Below are 22,519 nucleotides of genomic sequence, written 5' to 3' on the forward strand. Positions count from 1 at the left end.
CCTATAACTGGGTATTCCTAATTCCTCTCTTCCATCCCTTATAATATTGCTATCATTCATTTCACTTATCCATAAAGTATAAGTGTTACTCATTTTTCATAGTCTTTTGTACATCTATTACAGCAGCTTCTATCCCAGAGAGTTATAGTTGGGTTTGGAGTTGTTACCCTTACCAGACCTCAAAGCCAGTAATTAATAGGTCTCATTCATCTCTTGATCCATTTCTGAGAATGATTTGACATGAAGGGATTCCCGTGACTAATTAATTTCAAGGTTCCTAGAAATGAAACCCCATGAGCTTTTATAATTGTACTATAAGCATTTTTTATTCCTTTTCATTTACTCCACTTAGTGTAGAACAACTCTGTTTTTGCCTCATATGGAAAAATCTGTAATCTGAACTAAAATAACTCTTTGTAGGGTGAGTCAAGTGGACCTGGCATGGTGTTTGTTTTTTTCCAGCTGGTCACTGTGAGGTCATAAGCTTGTGACACCCAGTCAGTATAATTTCCATTCACACCCAAAAATCATGTTGTAGGTAGAGGGTGGGGAGATCTTGTGAAATAGGCCCATTTTCTGGGGCTTCTTCTTCTGAGAGAGTTATTAGATGGGTGGGTAGTAGCTTATTGTTCATGTTACATTAGGCCATATGTCCTGCTTCACACTTCCTTTTATCTTCTGAGCAAGTTCTTATTCCCCAAATTTATGTCCTGAATCAGAAGCCTCACGTAACAAGACAGTCTTAGCTGTCCGCTAACCTAACTTGAAGGAGTAGAAAGAGATAGGGGTTTTAGAGCTGGATGGACTTGATTTCAAATTCAATTCAATTTTTAACTAGCTGTGTACCTTTACCTCTGTGATCTTATTTCCTTAGCTGTGATAATATCACCAGACTCAGAGAATTATTCTAAGTATCCAAATGAGTTAATGCAAAGCATCTAGCACAGTAACCTAGTCCATAGGAACTACTCAGTAGGTGGTACTGCTGATGATGATAATGATGATTACAATGATAGCACCATTTTTTGTACCCTTACTATACTTGGTGCCTTATAAGCCACATATTTTATATCTGTAATCTCCTAGAGCACAGGGACCCTTTTGGATTTGTCTTAGTATCTTTATCATGCCCAGGAAATAAAGTAAAACATAGAACAGACAAATAATAAATTGTGGTTAAAGGCCAGTCCTTTCTTGGTGCCATCTCCTGTTTGAGGTCATCTTAGACTCCTCTGTGACATGGACTCTTCTCTGAGAAATGGCATTTTCTTCAGTTTTTCAACAAATATTTATGAAAATACCAGCTCGAATTGATTAGGCACCATGGCACCTGGCCTTAGCTCTCTCTGGTCTTGGGCAAGGGCCCTTTTCCTCCACCTCTGGGCATTAGTCTCCTCCCCTGTCAAGAGAAGGGGTTGAACTAGAAGACTTGGAAGACTCTCATGGCACAAATTTTCTGTGATTTTCAATGATGGGGAATGGAACTCATATTTCCTGAGCATCAACTATGTGCAAGCTCCTGTGCTAAGGGTATCCTTTTCTCAATTTTCCCTCCTAATACTTGTGAGATTAGGGTTAGTATTCCTGTTTAACAATTGAGAAATCTTACTGTGTTTATCTGAAGTTCAGACTCTCCCACTTTGAATAACATCTATTGCTAATCTTCACTCTCAAACCTTACACCCTCTCTATCCCATCATTGTAGTAGATGACCTTGCTTCCTTTTTATGTAAGAAACTAGGCACCAAATAGGAATTCCCACAATTTCCTGGCACCAGATCTACAAATCTACTTGTGTTTGTACCCATATTCTCCTCCTTCCCTCCAGTTACAGTGGAGTAAGTGTCTTTTCCCTGTGAAAGATCAGTCCTACCTGCACTCGAGATCCCATACCTTCTTGCCTTCTCAGGGACCTTATATGCTATTGATTATTCTGTTTGTCACTTCAGTCTTCAGCATCTCTCTACTGGACTCCTTCCATTACCATTTTAAACACTCTTAAAAAAAATTCTTTCCTTGACCCATTTTCTTTTATAGCTACTCACCCTAATTCCTATCATTCACAGCCCAATTTATAAAAAGTTCCTGTTTTCTTTTCATCACCTCTTATTTACTCCTTAGGCCATTCTGATCTGGCCTCTGCTTATACCTCCTTCTGACATTACTCTTACTCAGGTCACCAGGGACTGACACCATGTCACTAATTCTGGTGGACCTCTTAGCAGCTTTCCAGGACAGTTGACTTAGTCACTTCTTCCTTCCTAAAAGGCTCTTTCCTTTCCTTTCCCTTACCCTTTTCCTCCCTCTTAGGCTTTTGTGGCATTACCCTGTCCCAATTTACTTTCTGATTTTCTTTAGTCTCCTTTGTTAACTCATACTCCCCTTAAATGTTATTGTTTCCCTGAGCTCAAACCTAAGCCATCTTCTCTAATCTTTACCTAGGGTTTCTCCTTTCTTTTTCTATGAATTGTAGATTGCTAGCCCAGAACTCTTTTTTAAGATTATTTTTTAAATTATTTTATTATTATTACTATCCCCCCAAGATGGCTTCCTTATTGTTTTTGGTTGTTTTTGCTGTTTGTTTGTTTTGTTTTGTTTTTTGCTCGTTTTTGCTTGCTGTCTCTGTTCATTGTTTTTTCTTTAGGAGGCATCAGGAACTGAACCCAGGACCTCCCATGTGGGAGGTGGATGCTCAACTGCTTGAGCCACATCCTCTCCCACCAGAACTCTTTTTTGACTTCCAAATATTTACTGTTCTGCCTGTTTGGCATCACCAATTTGTCTACTCCCATTTTCTTTTGCCAACAAGTAAACCCTAGCCATTACTTAGCACAGGCCTCGAACATCTATTGCTTTTTTTTTCCTTCTTTTTAGTTGTCTGTTGCTTTTTAATTATTGTAATGGTCTCCAACTTGTCTCTCTGAATCCATGTTGATGTCATCTATATGTGCTTTTTATATGCAGGTCAGGGTGATCTTTTAAAGTCTTTTGAAGATCGTTTGAGTCTGATCATGTTGCTCTCTACTTAAAGCCTTTAAATGACTTCAAGTACAAAATCCTTAACGTGACCCACAAGATCTTACTGCCTGTGTTTTTTTCATTTACTATAAAGTTTTATCTGCAATGTATGAGAGTTTACGTTTTTCCATATCCTCACCAATACTAGTTACCTGATTTTTTTATTATGGACCTATTGGTTATGAAGTGATATTTGTGGTTTTAATTTGCATTTCCCTAATGACTACTAATGTAGCACATCTTTTCATGTGCTTACTGTTTCATTTTTATATATCTTTGAGTAAAGTCTATTCCATTTTTCAATTAGGTTGTCTTTACTACTGATTTGTAAGAGTTCTTTGTATAAGATACTCTAGATAGAGGTCCCTTATCAGATAGATGATTTGCAAATATTCTCTCCCATTCTGAGGGTTGTCTCTCACCTTCTTGAAAGTTTCCTTTGAAGCATAGAGGTTTTTAATTTTGATGAAGTATAACAATCTATTTTTTATTTTACTGATTATACTGTTGGTATCATATCTAAGAATCTATTGTTATATCCAAGGTCATGAAGATTTACTGCTACATTTAATTCTAGAGTGTTATAGTTTTAGCTCTTACATTAGGTCTTTGATCCATTTTGAATTAAGTTTTGTTAATGGTATGAAGTAAGAGTCTAGCTTCATTCTTTTGCAGGTGGATGTCAAGTTGTTTCAGCACCATTTGTTGAAGAGACTATTCTGTTCCCCATTGAATGGTCTTGGCACCATTTTTCAAAAATCAGTTGGCCATAGACAAAGTGCTTTTATTTCTGAGTTCTCAGTTCTATTCCATTGATCTGTGTTTGTCCTTATGCCAGTAACACAGTATCATTAATATAGCTTTGTAATAAGTTTTGAAGTCGAAAAGTGAGTCCTCCATCATTCTTCTTTTTTTACAAGATTGTTTTTTCCAGAAATAATTTGAGTCCCTTGCATTTCCATATGCATTTTAGGGCCAGCTTATCAATTTCTTCAAAGAAGCCATCTGGAATTTTTTTTTTTTTTTTAAGATTTATTTTTTATTTCTTTCTCTCCCCTTCCCCCCATCCCAGTTGTCTGCTTTCTGTGTCTCCATTCGCAGTGTTTTCCTGTGTCCACTTCTATTCTTTGTCAGTGGCACTGTGAATTTGTGTCTCTTTGTTGCATCATCTTGCTGCATCAGCTCTTCATGTATGTCGCTACTCCTGGGCAGGCTGTGCTTTTTTTGTTTTTTTTGTGCGGGGTGGCTCTCCTTACAGGGCACACACCTTGTGCATGGGGTGCACCTACATAGGGGCCACCCCTGCATGGCACAGCACTCCTTGCATGCATCAGCACTGCGCGTGGGCCAGTTTTACCACATGGGTTAGGAGGCCCTGGGTTTGAACCCTGGACCTCCCATGTGGTAGGCGGATGCTCTATCAGTTGAGCCAAATCTGCCTCCCCCATCTGGGATTTTGATAGGGATTGTGTTCAATCAGAAGATCCACTTGGGGAGTATTACCATTCTTAAAATATTAAATCTTTTGATCCATGAACCATGAAATGGTTTTCCACTTACTTAGATCTTTTAAAATATCTTTCAACAATGTTTTGGAATTGTCAGAGTATAAGGTGATACTGACCTCATAGAATGAGTTGGAAAGTATTCCTTCCTCTTCTGTTTTTTGGAAGCGTCTGTGAAGAATTGGTATTAATACTTCTTTAAATGTTAGGTAGAATTTGCCAGTGGAGCCGCCTGGACTTGGGCTTTTCTTTTTGGGTAGATTTGTTTGTTTTAATTACTAATTCAATCTCTTGTTGGTAAGTCTATTCAGAATGTCTACTCTAAATATTTATTTTTCAATGTCTTTATTCTCTAGCTAGACTATAGCTTTCTTGAGGACAGAGGCCAGGTTTGTGCTTTTCCAGCATTATATCTCAAATACCAGTCCAGTGGAAGGAAGGAAAGAAAGAAGGGATTATATTAACAGACATTTTTCCAGACTTCCCTCCTGCTACCATTGCCTTATCTAATTCCCTTTTGATCCTGGGAGCAGGACTCTGGTATTAATCGAGATAAAGCTCTTCTTCATAGCTCCACCCATCTCCTGAGTTGAAATTTTCTTCTTGTGGATGTTTTTAGACCAGAATGAGTGGCCATGTTCCTTGTACTACATGATTGTACAGGAATTTTGTGCCAGAGCTGGACCCAGACCTCTTGGTCTCTCTCTCTGTTCAGTTGATGTGCCTAGAAATTCTAAGCTGTATCATATTTCAGAGAAGACTTTTTAAATCTTTTCTTCTGACTCCTTCATTTGTTTATTCCCTCAGTAAATAAGCAAGCAAATATGTAAGCAGGCATTTTCTGAGTGCCTACTGTATTCCTAGGCCAATGCCAGGCTCTAGTTCAGTGACAGACTTTTTTTCTTTCTCTGGGAGAGTCCTACTGTCTATTGTGAGTTGATGGTAGTGTGACTTTCAGAATGAGGGTTGGATTGAAAGACCGCTGGGTTTCAGCAGTAGCTCTGTCACCAACTGTCTAGAAAACCCTGGACAAAGACTGAGGCTTTTGAGCTCAGAGGTATCCTCCAAGACTTCAAAACATTCTAAGATTCTAGCCTTTGGGAGTTGTTTAATCAGTAGACTCTCAGGGCCACAGCTAATCAGGTGCCTCTTGAGTAGTGGAGGCCTGCCAGTCTCACTCTAGCTCATCCTTTTCCATTGCCTTTTGTACTCTTAATAAACAAATCAGAACCTTTTAGATAAACAGCCCTTAGCAAACTTAGGTAGCTTCTTTTTCTGCAGCATTCAACAAATATTGAGCCCCTTGACCAGTGGATGGTAGGTAGAAGGGTAGAACTTGGGTAGGAATCAGGAAGACTGGTTCCTGATTTCAAGTTATTTCCTCCCTTTTTTGGATTTTGGTTTCCCTAGTAGTAGTGATGTGGGCTATGGGTGGGAGGCCCTTTGTCTCTTAAGAGATAACCTAAGCTGTCTGTGACTTGTGGGTGTGGGATGATAAGATGCTGCAGTCCTGCCCTTGGTGACCATGGCAGCGACTCCAGTCTCCGGAAACAGTTTAACAATGCAAACTCTATAGACTTTGAATATTCAGGGGAAATGCAAACCAAGATAAGCTAAAAGCTTATCTAGACTGTATGAAGTCCATGCTAAAAGCTTACCTAAGATGTGGAAGATATATATGCTCATTCAAGCCTATTGAGAACTGAAACAAAAGGACCATTTAACCTTTATGCCCTGTATGACAGAAACTCGAAAATCTTGTTCAGGGTTTGGGTTTGCAACTGGAAGCTCCCAAGTCCGGCCGGCCGTCAAACCATTTTTCCTTCTCAAAATCATTCCTGAGTCCTGGCCTTTCTATACGCAAATAATTGAACCTCTCTCAAATTCTTCAACAGTAGAATTGGATGATCTCACCCTGAGTCACTTTATTTTTTTTTTTTAAAGATATTTTTAAAATTTCTCTTCCCTTCCACCCCCTAATTGTCTGCTCTCTCTGTCTATTCGCTGTGTGTTCTTCTGTGACCGCTTCTATCCTTATCAGTGGCACCAAGAATCTGTATTTTTGTTGAGTCATCTTGTTGTATCAGCTCTCTGTGAGTGCTGTGCCTTTCTTGGGCAGTCTGCACTTTCTTTTGTGCTGGGTGGCTCTCCTTATGGGATGCACTCCTTGCGCATGTGGCTCCCCTACACCCCTCATGGCAGGGCACTCCTTGCGAGCGTCAGCACTGCGCATGGGCCAGCTCCACATGGGTCAAGGAGGCCCGGGGTTTGAACCACGGACCTCCCATGGGGTAGGCGGACTCCTTATCCATTGGGCCAAGTCCGCTTCCCCTAAGTCACTTTAAAGGGTTTACAGGAGGGTTAGGTAGAAGTAAAGGCAGAGAGTTCTGTATTCATGACTTGGGGCAGTATGGGTGGCATCTCTGCCTTTTACCTTTAAGGACTCTGGGATCAAATAACAGATCTAATAGTTGAGAGAGGCCATTCTGCAGAGGGCCACTCCCCAGCTTGGAGTGAGGGCTGAGAGGAGGGCTGGCAGGTGTAGCCATTTCTTCTCTGGGGAGCTTAGTGTCATTTTCCCTTATTCCCTGTCCTAGCACTGGCGTGCACATGCACGTACACACACACACACATCTTCCTCTACCACTATCCTTCACCCAGCCTTGGGACATTCTGAACTAGGATAGGCTTTGACTTTTTCAGAAGCCAGTTGTTTGGAAACAAAAGAAAAAAACAGAGCAAACACAAATTTAGAAAATATAAAAAGGCTAAGTACAATTCATCTACCTCATAGGTACAGATAAAAGAATAACAATAAATGCAGAAGGCTCTTTAAAAATCCATTGCAGGGAAGCAGATATGGCTCAACGGATAGATCTGCCTACCATATAGGAGGTCCAGGGCTCGATACCAGGGCCTTCTGGCCCATGTGGAGAGCTGGCCCATGTGGAGTGCTGCCGTGTGCAAGGAGTGTCACCCACACAGGGGTACCCCCGTGCAGGAGAGCAGACTGCCCAGGAGTGGTGCCACCCACATGGAGAGCTGACACAGCAAGATGACACAACAAAAAAGAGACACAGAGAAGAAACAATATGAGACACAATGAACTAGGGAGCTGAGGTGGAACAAGGGAATGATCACCTCTCTCCCATTCGGAAGGTCCTAGGATGGATTCCTGGAGCTACCTAATGAGAATACAACAGACACAGAAGAACATACAGCAAATGGACACAGAGAGGAGACAATGGAGGGTGGGAGGGGGAAAGAAATAAGGAGAAAAAAAATCCATTGCAAAAGTAATATATATTTATTAAGGAAAATTTCAATGTGGGAAAATAGACAAAAGAAAAAATCACCTGTAATTCCACTACCAAAACATCACTAGGTGAACATTTTGATAATTTTCTTCTCATCTCTTTTTCATACATAGATTTGGGCTCATATTTACATATGGTACCAATCATACTGTGCATCCATCTTTGTGCCCAGCTTTTAACATTTAATGTCGTATCTTAAGCATCATTTGAAAGACTGCCAATCTATTCCCTTGAGTGATCATTCAGTAATTTATTTAGGAATTCTATTGTCGGTCATTTATGGCTATTTCCATTTCTCTTCTGTTCTTTAATAATGCTTAAATGAATATCTGTATACATGAAGCTTTTTTTTAATATTTCTGCTTCTAAATTAGTGAAACCAATGGGTTAAAGGCTGTGACCTCTTGAGACATAATGCTGAATGCTCTCCAAAAGGATTGAGTCTGTTTTGCTACTGCCAGAAGTGTCTGAGAATGTCCTTTGTTATTAATGCAACACTGTACTAGATATTTCATTGTCTGTTGGAACCATAGTCTGGCCACAGAGTGGCTTACCTGATACAGCTCATGAGCACCAGCCCTAAGTCCTCCTTCCCATTCCCCTTGTTCCCTGATACTGAACCAGCACAGTATTCAGGTCCTATTAGATGTAGTTTCCTAACATATGTCTGATCTGTCCCTTATTCCCCACCCGCTCAGCAGAGGTGAGGGGGATTTGCTAATAAAGATGTTCTTTAGCTCTGGGGCCCTCCCCTGCCACTTTGCCCCCTCTGCAGAAGACAGAAGGCTCCTGTGGTACCTTCCCACTTCAGTTTATTTTCAAAGCTTTTCCTTTCCCTTCCTCTTGCTCTTCTCCAGTTCTACAGTGAGTCGGGCATGCCTACCAAACACCTTTCGGACAGTGTGTGTGCCGTGTGTGGGCAGCAGATCTTTGTGGACGTCAGTGAGGAAGGCATCATCGAGAACACATATAGGCTGTCCTGCAATCACGTGTATCCTGCCTTCAGCTTTTGGGCCATATCTCTCCTGCCACATGCACATTCCAGTTGGGAGGGGAAGGGGATGATTATGACCACGGGCATGCTGTCCAGATCTCTGAGTATAGGAGAGCCACAGGAGGGCAGAAATTTGGGCAGTGTTCCCTGTTGGAGAAGCCAATATCTAGGATTGGAAATTGTAGCCTTCCTCACTCTTTCCCACAAACTGGAGCCACACTTATGGAAACTTGTGTTATAGCCTGGCTAGGTCAGAAAGGAGTATGAGACTGCACTCGCTGACCCAAAATTGGATCAGTCACAGGGGAGGGGGATCCTCTAACTGGGCCCCTCAGCTTTTGGAATCAACTCTTCCCCCCAATAACACTTCTGATATTTATCGTATATTTACTCAACTCCCATTCTTTGCCTGTGTCACGAAATCCATGTATTATCTCCATTTTGTCTCATGACAACCATGAAAGATAGGGCTTATTATCCTTACTTGACATGTGAAGAAACAGGCTTAGAGAAAAGGGCCTTGCCCAAGATTGCTTAGCTAATAAGAAGTGAAGCCAGGATTTTAACCTTCTTCATAGATAGTATACAGGCACCTTGAAGACTGATGGCTGAGGCACGGGGCTGGAATGTCATACCAGCTCCCACCATTTGCCTTGACCAGTGATGCTCAGATTCCATGAGTTCTGCATCCGCGGTTGGTGCATTGTGGGAAAGAAGCAGACGTGCCCATACTGCAAAGAGAAGGTCGACCTCAAGAGGATGTTCAGCAACCCGTATCCTTTGTTTGGGTCCTTATTGGGAGTGGGCTGTGGTAAGAAAGTACTGACCAATGGCAGCTCTATATTTGCCTGGGGCTCTCCCTTCTGCCCCAGCCCGGTACCTGGTACGTGTCCCCCATAGACTTTTTTTTTTTTAACTTTTTTATTTTTATTTATTTCTCCCCCACCCCTATCCCAGTTATCCGCTCTTCTGTGTCCATTCGCTGTGTGTTCCTCTGTGACCGCTTCTATCCTTATCAGTGGCACCGGGAATCTGTGTTTCTTTTCATTGCATCATCTTGTGTGTCAGCTCTCCGTGTGTGCGGCACCATTCCTGGGCAGGCTGCACCCTCTTTCGCCTGGGCGGCTCTCCTGACGGGGCGCTCTCCCCGCGCGTGGGGCTCCCCTACGTGGGGCACCCCTGCGTGGTAGGGCACTCCCTGTGCGCATCAGCACTGCGCATGGGCCAGCTCCACACGGGTCAAGGGGGCCCAGGGTTTGAACTGTGGACCTCCCATGTGGTAGGTGGACGCCCCATCCATTGGGCCAAGTCCACCTCCCCCCAAAGACTTCTGTTCTAAGGAAGTTGGAGGTGGAACATAGTGCAAGAGTAGGAACTCAGCTTCCTATCATAGTTTTGTATCCCTTAAGGATAAATTGATAATAATAGCACCTACCGTTTACTGCTTGTTTTCTGTGTGCCTGGCATTAGGGTAAGTGCTTTACTTGCATTATCTCACTTAATTCTCTAGCAACTTTATGACTGGGGTAATAGTATACTGATTTTACCACTGAAACGGTTTATAGATTGAACAGCATGTTTAAGCCTCCAAAACTAGCATGGCATACAGTGCTAGAGACCAGCTCTGTGCTTATGCAAGACTCGTACTCCTCTGAGCTGCAAATTCCTACCCAGCCATCTCTCCCCACTTTGCCACATTCTCTTCTTCCTCCTTATATCTTGTCTGCTGTAAAGTGCCTGGCCACTCCACTGGCCCTACCTTCACTTCCCCTGGGGCCCAGGAACCTAGCCTTCTCCTCTCTCTTTTCCCAGTTTCCATTTTCTCTGCTCCAGTATTCCCTATACCCTAATCACTAGCTGGGTTGCTCAGGGGAATACTGTGTCCTTAACCATTCCCATAGTTCCTAAACAGGAGATTCTGACCCGTCCTCTTTAAGCTTCTCTGCTTGGTTCTTCCAGGGGCCAGTTTAGGAACAATTAAGTAACTCTATAGCCAAGCTGAGGCTCCGTGCTTCCCTTAATTCTCAGAGTCCTGGGCTAAGCTGGTCTTTATGATGCCTTGGAGGGGTTCACCTATAGTTGTGTGAGCTTCTCCCTGTACTTTCTCCAGAGCTGAGGCTCAGCAGGCTTCCTCAGAAGTGTTGTCCACTTAGCTACAGGGCAAAAGGGGTGCTTGACCTGAGTAGGACCTGGTGCTTAGCGTCACTGGATGGGACTTCCTTAGGGACTCTGTCAGGGGTTATCCCTTTGTGACTAGCCTCTTGGTCTCCCCTTCTGGCTATATCCCTAGACTCAGCTCCTTCCTTGACCTAGAAAGCCTTCAATTTTGGACTTCAGAATAACTTTAGAAGTTACCTTATCCTACTTTTAGCTTCCCTACAACCATTGTCACAGATAAATTTACAGTGGTCTCAGGCTGTTTTCTAACACTGACAGTCCCATCTTAGAGAAAGTATTAGGTTGGTGCAAAAGGAATTGTAGTTTTGGACTGTGAATTTTAAATCATTATAACTAGGCTGAAACACATCTTTATTAAGTAAAATAGGAACTATTATAGCCAACACATTTTTGCCAGTGAGAAATAAGTTTATTTCTGTGCATAAAAATCCATGCTTCAGAATTCGACAGAATTTTGCAAAGCATTTTCTTCATCCTGCTGACTGTGGAAGTGTTTTCCCTGCAAAAAGTTGTTGAGATGTTTAGAGAAGTGGTAGTCGGTTGGCGAGAGGTCAGGTGAATATGGCGGGTGAGGCAAAACTTTGTAGCCCAATTCATTCAATTTTTTAAAAAAAGATTTATTTATTTATTTCTCTCCCCTCCCCCCCCACCCCAGTTGTCTGTTCTCTGTGTCTATTTGCTGCATCTTCTTTGTCTGCTTCAGTTGTTGTCAGTGGCATGGGAATCTGTGTTTCTTTTTGTTGCATCATCTTGTGTCAGCTCTCCGTGTGTGCAGCGCCATTCCTGGGCAGGTTGCACTTTCTTTTGCGCTGGGCAGCTCTACTTACAGGGTGCACTCCTTGCATGTGGGGCTCCCCTATGCGGGGGACACCCCTGCGTGGCAGGGCACTCCTTGCGCACATCAGCACTGCGCATGGGCCAGCTCCACACAGGTCAAGGAGGCCCGGGGTTTGAATCGCGGACCTCCCATGTGGTAGACAGACGCCCTAACCACTGGGCCAAGTCCGCTGCCTCATTCAATTTTTGAAGTGTTGGTTGAACGACGTGCAGTCGGGCGTTGTTGTGGAGAAGATTGGGCCCTTTCTGTTGACCAGTGCTGGCTGCAGGCATTGCAGTTTTTGCTGCATCTCGTTGATTTGCTGAGCATACGTCTCAGATGTAATGGTTTCACCAGGGTTCATAAAGCTGTAGTGGATCAGAATGACAGCAGACCACCAGTGACCATGACCTCTTTTTGGTGCAAGTTTGGCTTTGGGAAGTGCTTTGGAGCTGCTTCTTGGTCCAGCCACTGAGCTGGTCATTGCCAGTTGTCGTATAAAATGTACTTTTTGTCGCATGTCACAATCCATTTGAGAAATGGTTCCTTGCTGTTGCATAGAATAAGAGAAGATGACACTACAAAATGATGATTGTTTTGGTTTTCGGTCAGCTCATGAGGCACCCACTTATCGAGCTTTTTCACCTTTCCAATTTGCTTCACATGCTAAACGACCGTAGAATGGTCGACGTTGACTTCTTTGGCAACTTCTCATGTACTTTAAGAGGGTCAGCTTCAGTGATTGCTTTCAACTGGTCGTTGTCAACTTCTTATGGCCAGCCACTACGCTCATCTTCAAGGCACTCATCTCCTTTGCAAAACTTATTAAACCACCACTGCACTGTACGTTCATTAGCAGTTCCTAGCCAAATGTATTATTGATGTTGAGAGTTGTCTTTGCTGCTTTACGACCTATTTTGAACTTAAATAATAGCTTGAATTTGCTTTTTGTCTAACATCAATTCCAGTCTAAAATAAGTAATAACTCATTAGCAAAAAAAACATAAAGCGAGAAATGCACATTAAAATGATATATAACCTAACTGCATTTATTTAAGAATGTATGCCAATATCAAATGGCAGATTTCAACAGTGCAAAACCTCAATCACTTTTGCACCAACCTAAATATTATTACTACTTGGGAAGCCCTCACACATGGTGGTCTCAGAGCTAAGTTTCACCTCTCTCCTATGCCTGTCCTGTCCCCTGCTTCAGCCCCCTTTGCCCTCCTTCCCCCATTCTCTAGGTGCAGCACTGTTTTCCACCACAGAGAACTGAAGAGGCTGGTTTCTGTGGAGCAGCAGGAAAGTGTCGGCAGACAGGGAGAATCTGGGGAAAACCCTCCCATCTATCCCCTAGATCAGCTGTGGCAGCTCTTACACAAACTGTCTTTTCTTTAACACACTGAAAGCTGGGAGAGGCCTCATGTCATGTATGGGCAACTGCTGGATTGGCTTCGATACCTGGTAGCCTGGCAGCCTGTCATCATTGGCCTGGTGCAAGGCATCAACTACATCCTGGGCCTGGAATAGTTTGGAAGAAAAGCATCAGAAGAGAACCCACAGCATCCACCATGGACCTCAGGGCACTCTCCTCCCGACTCACAAAGACCTCCTGGGTGGGAAAGACTTAGAGGGGCTCTTGGGTCACTCAGGACCCCCTCCGGCTATGTCTGGGCTGGGGAGGGGTATGGTGGAGAGCCAGCCATTGGGGCTGCCAGTGCGAGGCTTTTTAAAAGAAACTATTTTGATGAATATATTTAAAAAAACTTTTTTTATTGTGGAGCATAGGAATTTGCCTCCAACTCCTCCAGGCTTACCCTCCCACATGAGCTGGGAACAGAGCCACAACATTTTTGGTTTAAAGGAGCCTTCTCATCAGCACTAAGGAGTTCTTAGGGGGCTGGAAATCTTAGCCCCTCCACTCCCCTTTCCTTCCCTCTATGGGGCTCAGCCTGGTACACTGGTGTGGTGTATCTAAAGAGCTCAAACTGATGCCACAGATGAGCACTGAGAGGTGAAGTGTTTTATCTCTTAGTCTGTCTGGGACATGGGATATGTGTCATGCCTGAATCTTTCTCCTCCAGTTCAGAACTACAGGCTGGTTGAGGCACATGGAATCTTGTCAGTGACTTTGACTTTTGCAACAAGGGAAGCCCTGGGACCTCAGAATTCATTAAGGATTTGATTTGGGGCAACTGGAAGTAGCAGCAGCACAGATAACCTGCCCCTGAGCAGGGCTGTACTCAGCCAGAAGAGAGGTCATCTATAGGTGGGCCATGGGGGCTATTGCTGGCAGGAATGATTGAGGGCCCCTTGTGCAAGTTGATCTTTCAGTCCGGAAATGGTGACATGTGCCAGAGGCCACTCTGGTAGACTGCTGTATCACTTCCTTCCCCGAAAGCCTGAGTGTGAGTGTTTGTGTGGCAGAGGGACTTCTCCATGCCGTCATACAATGTGCCCTTGAAACCGGCAGGGGATTCCCAGTTCAGGGAGTATCCCTGCGTGCACCTCATCATTCATGCCTAATGAACCTGCCTAAGCCTGCCAAAGGAGTGGTGGAGTGGGTGGGAAGGAGAAGGTCAGGATCTGCAAATAGGTTTCCAGGCAGGACCTAGTCCTGGTTCCAGGAAGTTTTTTTTGTTTCTTTTTTTTCTTCTAGGAGTTTTGGAGAAATTGGGAGGGCAAACATGGCCCATCAGCACTGGGCTCCTAGGGAATATGGCCCAGTAGGGCCTGCCTCCTCAAGGGCAGCAAGAACCAAGCAGGATCTTGTCACTCTTGTCTAAATAAAGCTCCATGAGCTGGGTTGGAAAGCTGAGCATCTCTCTCTCTGTTCTTTCTTCCTCTTTCCTTGGGGTTCCCTGGAATACCCTTGTCCTTGCTGTCTTTTGCTGCTCCCATCTAAGCTGGAGTCTAAGGGTGGTTGGCCCTTCGGCCCTTCCTTTGTTATTCCCCTCCATCATCCCAGTTGGAATGCCAGGCTTCTATTGTGTAGCATGAGGGACTCTCGAGTATCACTGGGCCCTGGCCCCCTTTCAGACTGAGACAATTCTCCATCTTAACTGCCTGAGGTCAGTGCCCTGCCACAACCAACGCCTTCAGGGCCAGCCTTAACCTCTGTATCTGTTACCCAGTTGTACCTTTCCATGATGCCTGACTGCTCATGCCATCTGTGGGTCCATCCTCAGCGAGTAGAATGGGGACTGACCACAGGGCACAGGAATGAATCATTATTTCATTTTTGCCACCTCACCCCCACATGTCAGGCGTATGCGAGAAGCTGAGTCCAGACTGTCCAAGGCTCTTAACAGTCCCGAGTCCTATGACCTGCCAGTGACCTAACTCTGTATTGGCTCATCTCTAAGGTCAAGTCCTATCTTTTCCCCTCTCCTTTATTTTCCAATGGACTTTGCTTCTCAGAAACGCAAGGGGACTTTGATTCCTGGCCTGACTGCTGGCGATCTGGCATTCCTAGAGATGACTGCCCTGTGTGTTCCAGCTTAGGAGCCTCGGGTCAGGAGCCAGTAAGGAATTGAGGAAAAATGTGAACTAGGGACCTGGAGAAAAGAATGTGACTTTAGTCTGCCATTTGGAACAGGGAACTAATAGGACCAAGCCTGCAACAGCTCACTCTATCACCCAGTTTTCTGGCAGTTGGTGAATTACATTTATGGAAAAGACACCCAAATCTAATTAAATTAATAAGACTCTGGCTTTTCCACAAAAACTTTGGATTACAGCAGGCTATGTTCCTGATACATCCTCCAAACCCAATTCCATCTCCTGACTGACTTGGCTGTGTCACCAGCACTCTCATGGTCTTGATTACAGAAATCACATACCTCTTGTCCTTCTCAGCTTCATACATGTGTGGGTTAGATCATCCAGTTCAGGTCTTCCCGCCTTCACAGACACATGACCGGAAGAGTGCGTGCCTCGCCTGCCTCTCCTTGGTTCTAGCCCTGCCACAGAACTCTGTTCAGCCTTATGCTAGCGTCTGTGTTGGGCTGCTCTGTTATCCTGTTGCCCCTCTTCCCTTGTAGGGCCAATTCTTCTAGCTTGAATTCCAAGTTTCACTCTCAGCTTTGTGTTAAGAGTATTCTTGGAAATAAGGCAGGGAAGCATTCTCAGCATATCTCCCACTGACTTAGCTCATGTGGACTATGTGAACCCTGGGGCTCCTAGAAGGGAAATTCTAAGGGCTCTTGAGGGCTTCATGGGAGCCAGGCAGGGGAATTACACTTACTGGTGAACCCAGAAATGTACCTTTGGCCAAAGGGGCTAGGATGAGAGAAAGAAGGTTTTATGGGTGGGACTGGTGGTTTGCAGGGAGTGGGAAGCCTGTGAAAGTCCAAGACATGGATGGACTGGTGTGGCATTGAGCCTAAAATGGTCATTATGCTCCAACTTCGGGTCCCCAGTGCTAGGAAGTTGGCCCCTTAAATATCTGTGAATGTGAAGGAAGCAGAAGTCTTGCTCTTATGGTAATAAAGACCAGCCTCTGAAGAGTGAAGGTAGGCATTAAAGTCCTGACCCTTAACTGAGATGAAAGTAAACTGTGAGGGACTTTTTTTTGTCTCATTCACATGTGATGTTATCCTGGGAGGGGTAGGGTGTGGATGGGGTTGATGAACATCCCAGTCTGATATTGGCTGGAGGGGGCAAGGAGGCCCTAGGAATTAGGAAAGTTCCTGGCCACTATGAGCTTTGGCTCAAGAAGAGACTCAGAGCGTAAGAACCTCAAAGACTGGGCCCAGTCTTTGTCATGCATGTGTCCTTCTCTTGTGGCCCAGTGCCAACTCTGCATTCCCTGGTTAGAATGAAAGTGAAATAGAAAGGGAGCCAGGACTTTCCCAGAAAGTACATTTTGCTCTTCCCAGAACCAGCTGTGGCCAATTATCAGCTATCACTCTCCCACAGGCCTCCCTTTGAGACTAGTAAGTTCCTAGCCCCTCTTTGGGCCTCTCTTTTTCCATCCTCATAACGAAAGTGTTGGATTGGATTAGGGAGGGGCTGTGAAGCTTACAGGAATGAGAGGGCAGCACATGTAACAGATCTAGGCACGCTGCTGAAATGTAGGAGGAGTTCATCATTTTCCCTCACCTCCCCGCAGAAAAAGGGGGAAGTTGTCACAGATATAGAGCCAGGCGCACCAGCACCTGACACATGCATCATGACCCTGAGACAGCACTGGACACCAGGTGGGGCCTGGGGCTGTGCATGGGTGAGTGGGGTGGGGTGGGCTCTGTGAATTGAGTGGAGCAGTGTGACTAGCCCTGAGCCTTGGCCACCAGGTGAACTCCACTAAACGGTTTTGCTATTGTTTTAAGCCAGGTGTTGTGGCTCTAGCTCCATTCCAAAGCCTCTCTGTGCTCCATTCAAAAACGGCTAAGGGGTGGGATTGAAGGGGTTTTCCACCCCTCTGATGCCGTGTAGAGCCCAGGAATTTCTGTACTGGAGTTCTGTTTTCATCTAGGCCCTTAACTCCCTTTATGAGCTAGGATGCTGAGTATTACCAGGCAGCTCTTGATAGCTGCTGACCTTTGCAACTGTCCTTTCCTTAGACCCCAGTCCTTTGTGGGTCCTGCTTCTGTGCGCCCACCTCATCACTCTCCCAGCCAGAGCCACATCTATACCACCAACCACCACAGCCGCCAATGCCTCATCTGAGATCGCCCAGGATCCCTGCCTCTCCCGGCCACCAACAGTCCCAGCAACTAATCGATGCCCTGCATTGTCGATGACCTGGCCAGAGGTGGAGGTACCACTGAGTAAGGAGCAATTATGATGGGAGCCTAGAAGGGCACAGTGGTGAAAGGGAGGACTGTGGGCAAAGGACAAAGGGTGGGCTTGACTCCTGAGCCCCTACCCCATGTTATGGGGGGGAGTGAGGGGCTCAGGGCCGAGCAACTTGTGAACAGGCTCAAAAGAGTCATCACCTCAATTACCCTTCCCCCAAATTCCCCTTGCTCAGGCCTCCCTTGTAGGCAACTGTACTTCCCCTTTAAGGGACTTCCCCACCTAGGTGGTGAGCTCAGCAGTACTCCAGGTTCCTGATTCGCGGGGACCAGAGAGCTGGGCAGGCTGGGTAGGCAGAGAGGAGGGTCTGCTCTGTGGAAGGGCTAACAGCCACACGTGTCCCCAGATGGAACGCTGACCTTGTTCTGTACTGGCTGCAGCCGCTTCCCCCACTTCAGCATCCTCTACTGGCTGGGCAATGGTTCCTTCATCGAGCATCTCCCAGGCCGGCTGCGAGAGGGCAGCACCAGGTGAGAGATGCAGCAGTGAGGCCAGCAGGAGGGGAAGCTCCTCCTGCAGTCCTTTCATGGCTCTTCCTTCCCCTTTGCTCCAGCCGGGAGCGTGGGAGCACAAGCACTCAGCTCTGGAGGGCTTTGGTGCTAGAGGAGCTGAGCCCTGCCTTGCGCAGCACCAACTTTTCCTGTGTTTTCACGGATCCTGAACATATTGCCCAGCGTCACGTCGTCCTGGCCCAGCTCTGGGTGAGGAACCTGAGGGAAGGCTTCTAGTGATAGGAGCTCTGTTTTGGGGTGGGCCCACATGGCTAATGTGGGGAGGGGAAGGGCTGGACTCTGCCCAGAATAGCCTCTAGCATTTAAAGGGAATTTAAGACTATTGGGAAGGGTAGACACAGCCTGGAGGAAAGTGCCAAGAGATCCCTTGGCCCTGATCCTTGTCTGCCTTCACTTCACCAGGCTGGCCAGAGGACAATCCTGCCCCCCCACTCAAGAAGTCCTGCCCTCCAGCCACAGCTGCCCACATCAGCAGGGTCAGGAATCAGCACACAGTCCCAGCAGCAGGACAGCAACCTTGACCAGAGCCTGGGCACAACCTAGCTCAAGGGTTAATGTGACCCCGACTGCTTGCAGTCTGTGCAAGGCGAGCAACACTGCTTTCCCCACCCACCCTCCTGCCTGCCCTGCCTTGGATTTGGCTCAGGAGTCTCCTTCTCTGAAGGTTCCTGCTTTAATTCTCCTTTCCGTCTTCCCTGCTCTCATCAAATTCACACTCCCTTCCCATCTACCTAGGGAACCACACAATCTCTTAAATGTTTCCTCCCTACTGCCTGTTACTCTTTCCACCCACCTTAGATTTTCTGATTACACTGGTGTAATACTCAGCAACCTCCAGGAATTCTTCATGCCTCAGCTTGCATTGAAAGGCCCTGCCTTCATTTCCAACATAACTTTCCAGCATGCCAATAAGTATTCTTTGTTCCCAGTCTTCTCTTTCTTCTGTGCCTTTGCTTGTTTGATCCCCTCTGCCTCACTATCCCAACGGTTGAACTCCTTCCAAGCCTGTTGAAACACCTCCTCTTTAGGGAAGTCTGCACTGTCGGCTCTGGCCACAATCTGCATGGATTTAATGTTGTATATTCTTTTTGTATTTTTCTCTAATGGACTGCCTCAGGGAAGCAATGGGGCAGAGGCTGCTTCTGATCCACGACTGCTACCTTTGTCATACCTAGCAGGGCCCACAAAGAAAGAGTACTCATAAATGATTTTTCACTGGAGACATCTGCTCAGTCATTTAGGCCTAAGTTCCAGTGAGGAACTTCGCCCTTCCCAAGGAGGGAGTATGGGAAGAGAGGGACTGTCACTCAGAAACTAAAGACAAAACCAGATTCAGGAGAACACAAGCCCTTTGAAAAGAGAGCTAGGACAAGTCTACACTGTTCCTCAGGACTGCATGTTTGTCCTCTATTGTGGGGCCAGAAGGGATTTGAGAAGTTAGGTGGTTCTAGAAGACTTAGCAGGTATAAAAGGTCACATGATGGAGGTCAAAGAGTTGAAGTTCTTTTCCAGATAAATGAGCCCAGATTTCCCTCCTGTCCTCACACAGCTCAAGGCAGTTCAGCAATCAAGGGAGAAAAAATAGACTTTATTTACAAGTAATAACATTTAGAAAAGATCCATCCCTGGCCTTAAAAACCTTCCCATCACTCCAAATCCCACCCCAGTGCAGAAGTGGTGGGGCGAGCTGCCAATGAAAGCTCCCCCACCCCACATGAGGCACAGGGTCCATCTGTCCTGGAAAAGAGCATCCTCTGGGCAACTCTGTCCTTGGGGGTGGGATGCACCCATAGGTCAATGCTGAGGCCTGGACATCAAGAGCAAGGGCCTTTATTAGGCCCTGTCACTAGGAGCAGCAAGAACCAGGGCCTGCTCCTCCAATGGTCCCTTCTAGATCCAGAGGCTGAGAGGAAGACTGGCTAGACCCAATGAACCAGCCACTCAAAGCCAGCCTCAAATCTGGTTGTGATGGAGAAGTGACTTGGCTCTAAGAAAAAAATCAGGCAAGACAAGGAAAGGACCTAGAGGAGGCGCCAGTGAAGGTCCAGGTACCAGGCCAGGGTGTGGGCAGGCATCACTAAGGGTTTGGCCGCCACTGGTCTGGGAGTGGAGAGAAGGCACTGAGAGGGGCAGAAGTAGGACCAGGTAAGGTCAGCATCAGGGACACAGATGAGGCCACTCACTGCTGCTGGCCCTTTAGTGCTTTGCCTGCAAGAGAGACAGACATGAGGCTAGCTCAGGAAGCCCTCTTCCTGCTCCCATACACCCATCTAGGAGCTTTCCCTTTATGAGGAGTGGAGACATCTGTGTTCTCTCCTTTTCAATATGCTAGCCAACTAGAGCATGGACTACCTCTCTCTCACTCCCCCAACCTCCAGGGGCCTAGCTTGGCCCTGCCTTTGATGCTGTCCCAGACCCTTCCCCACTCCCTGTCAGTGCCTCCACCTTGCCCTTGGCCCGAAGGGTAGCGGCAGCAGCAGTGGCAGTGCTGGCTGTGGTGGTGGCAATGCGAGGAGAGCGGCGGGTTCCACTGCGCGTATTGGGAGATGCCTTGGATGGGGCTTTCTTTGAGGCTCCCCTCCGCAGAAGGCTATTCCCGAGCTTCCTGGGTGTGTTGAGGATGCTGAAGGCCATTGACTGGCGCCGGTCAGCCTGTGGGGAAGGGCTGTCAAACTGGGAAGTCCACCCCGGCTTCCAGGCCTGCTGATCCAGGGCTCTGCCAGCAAGTCCTCTCTAGGGCCTTTAGCCTCTTTCACTCCCAGACTAACCTGTTTAACAACAGCTGGAACCGTTTTCTTCTGGGCCTCCGTAGAGCTCTGTTTGCGCCCTTCATGTCGGTCCCGGGGAGTCATGGGGCGTGGGAAACAGCTGGTGGCCTTCTTAGACTACAGGGAAGAGAATCAGGCAGACAGCGGCCAAGGGGACTTCACATTCCAAACCGAAATTCTTGACCTTTCCAGGCTACGTGGACCTTTTAAGTCAACTTGTCCAACTTTCCCCTCCCATCAAACACCAAGAGGCCTCACCTTTAATCCACTTTTCAAACTAGGTGAGCTGGGCCTGCCCTGGACAGTGCTAGACAGAACAAAATACAGAGGAGCCAACATCACCCACCTCGGGGGTACCAGGGCCCTGGTGGGGTTCTGAGGAAACCCGTTTGCGCTGCTGCCGGGTAGTGATGCCAGTGCCCTCAGCTATCTGAGCTGGCTGCATGCTGGCTCGGCGCAGGGTCTCTTGGGGATCACCGGTTTTCATCTCTTCATCTGTGATGGTGACCAGGCTCAGGGAAGGCTGTACAGGGTGAAGAAGAGTTCAGTGGACTGCAGCTGTATGAAGATGGAGCAGGAATTGGGGCTACCTCAGTGTTCTTCTCACTGGCCTCAAGCTTGGAGCAGCTGGAGTCTTCCTACCTCACAACGCCTCCTTTTTTTTTGTTATCTCCATCTACAGCCTGAACACGTGGCCAGGAGAAGGGTAGCTCCAAGCTCCTACCCACCCATAACTTCATTCCTGAGCTCCTCCCTGTTGGGAATTCATAAGAAGGTCACCCTCTCAGCAGCCAAGCACGGGTCTAATACAAAGGCTAGGTCAGCAGACAGGAGGTGGCCAGTGTGGGCAGGCCCTGCTGAGATGAACTCCAAGCTCACCCTGGACTCCAGGGGATAGCAGGTCTTCAAGTGCGGGGGGCATACTCGATTGCGCTGCTGCAACTCTGCAATGCGATTCCAGTCATCCAGCTGCTCTGGCTCATCCTGGCAAGTACCCATGTAGAAGCTGTTCCTTCCTGTAAAGGGCAGAGGCTGGATCAAGTGAGAGCTGGAGGCAGCAGGCTGCCCACAGGCCTTGGCTGCCACCACTCCCACCTGCCCCTGTGGACTTCAAGCCCAGTACACCAGAGTGCTGCTCTCATTCAGTGCTGCAGGTATAGGAGAGGGGCAAAAAGACCCTTTCTTCTTTGGGGTCTTGCTCACTGTTCTCTTCCTGGGGAGGTCAAAATAAGCCACACACAGAGACTGACTACATCTTACTTACCTGCCAAAACTTAAGAGCCCCAAGCCAAGAGAAACTAATTGAGTGCCAGGAACTGATACCCAGCGGGGTTCCTGGGCCCAAAGGGCAAGAACCTCCAAGGAGAGTCTGGAGGTAAACACTGGCCAGTCTAATCCTTCCAGCAGCCCATAATAACCTGAGAAAGGGCATGAAAGCCTCCCAACAGCAGCTAGGCTGTTGATATGCTAGAAATTCCAGACCCCCTGTATGAGAATCTCCCATTCACCCTGTTCAGCCTGATTGCCCCTGCATGGCACCAGATAGACTGGCAACACTCAGAAATTGCAGGGAGGAGGGAAAAGAGAAGACGCTAGAAGGTAGCAAGA

General features: G+C 46.6%; 2 protein-coding genes across 29 annotated transcripts in view; one reads left to right on the plus strand and one right to left on the minus strand.

Annotated features, from left to right (window-relative positions):
* Window positions 1-22,519, plus strand: part of LOC101414826 (E3 ubiquitin ligase RNF121) — a 113,806-nt gene that overhangs the window by 80,560 nt on the left and 10,727 nt on the right. The window contains exons 7-13 of one of the 3 annotated variants that reach the window (XR_011649957.1): window positions 8,698-8,831; window positions 9,506-9,607; window positions 13,242-17,033; window positions 17,397-17,603; window positions 17,978-18,101; window positions 18,185-18,332; window positions 18,546-19,363. Coding sequence is in view for 2 of the 3 variants with exons in the window: in XM_058305882.1 (XP_058161865.1) it covers window positions 16,946-17,033; window positions 17,397-17,603; window positions 17,978-18,101; window positions 18,185-18,332; window positions 18,546-18,686 (708 nt within the window). In the remaining variant the exon portion in view is untranslated. Of the gene's footprint in view, window positions 1-8,697; window positions 8,832-9,505; window positions 9,608-13,241; window positions 17,034-17,396; window positions 17,604-17,977; window positions 18,102-18,184; window positions 18,333-18,545; window positions 19,364-22,519 lie in introns of those variants that run through there. The other 2 variants (XM_058305882.1, XM_058305883.1) reach the window with 2 other exon arrangements.
* Window positions 19,711-22,519, minus strand: part of NUMA1 (nuclear mitotic apparatus protein 1) — a 105,684-nt gene continuing 102,875 nt past the window's right edge. For all 26 annotated transcript variants that reach the window (XM_058305869.2, XM_058305878.2, XM_058305865.2 and 23 more), the window contains 5 exons: window positions 21,791-21,927; window positions 21,258-21,434; window positions 20,912-21,028; window positions 20,589-20,795; window positions 19,711-20,351 (listed from right to left, as the gene is read on the minus strand). In XM_058305869.2, coding sequence (XP_058161852.1) covers window positions 20,340-20,351; window positions 20,589-20,795; window positions 20,912-21,028; window positions 21,258-21,434; window positions 21,791-21,927 — 650 coding nt within the window. In that variant the 3' untranslated portion in view covers window positions 19,711-20,339. The remainder of the gene's footprint in view (window positions 20,352-20,588; window positions 20,796-20,911; window positions 21,029-21,257; window positions 21,435-21,790; window positions 21,928-22,519) is intronic.

The sequence above is a fragment of the Dasypus novemcinctus genome, chromosome 10 (assembly GCF_030445035.2).
Source record: "Dasypus novemcinctus isolate mDasNov1 chromosome 10, mDasNov1.1.hap2, whole genome shotgun sequence".
Taxonomy (NCBI): Eukaryota; Metazoa; Chordata; class Mammalia; order Cingulata; family Dasypodidae; genus Dasypus; species Dasypus novemcinctus.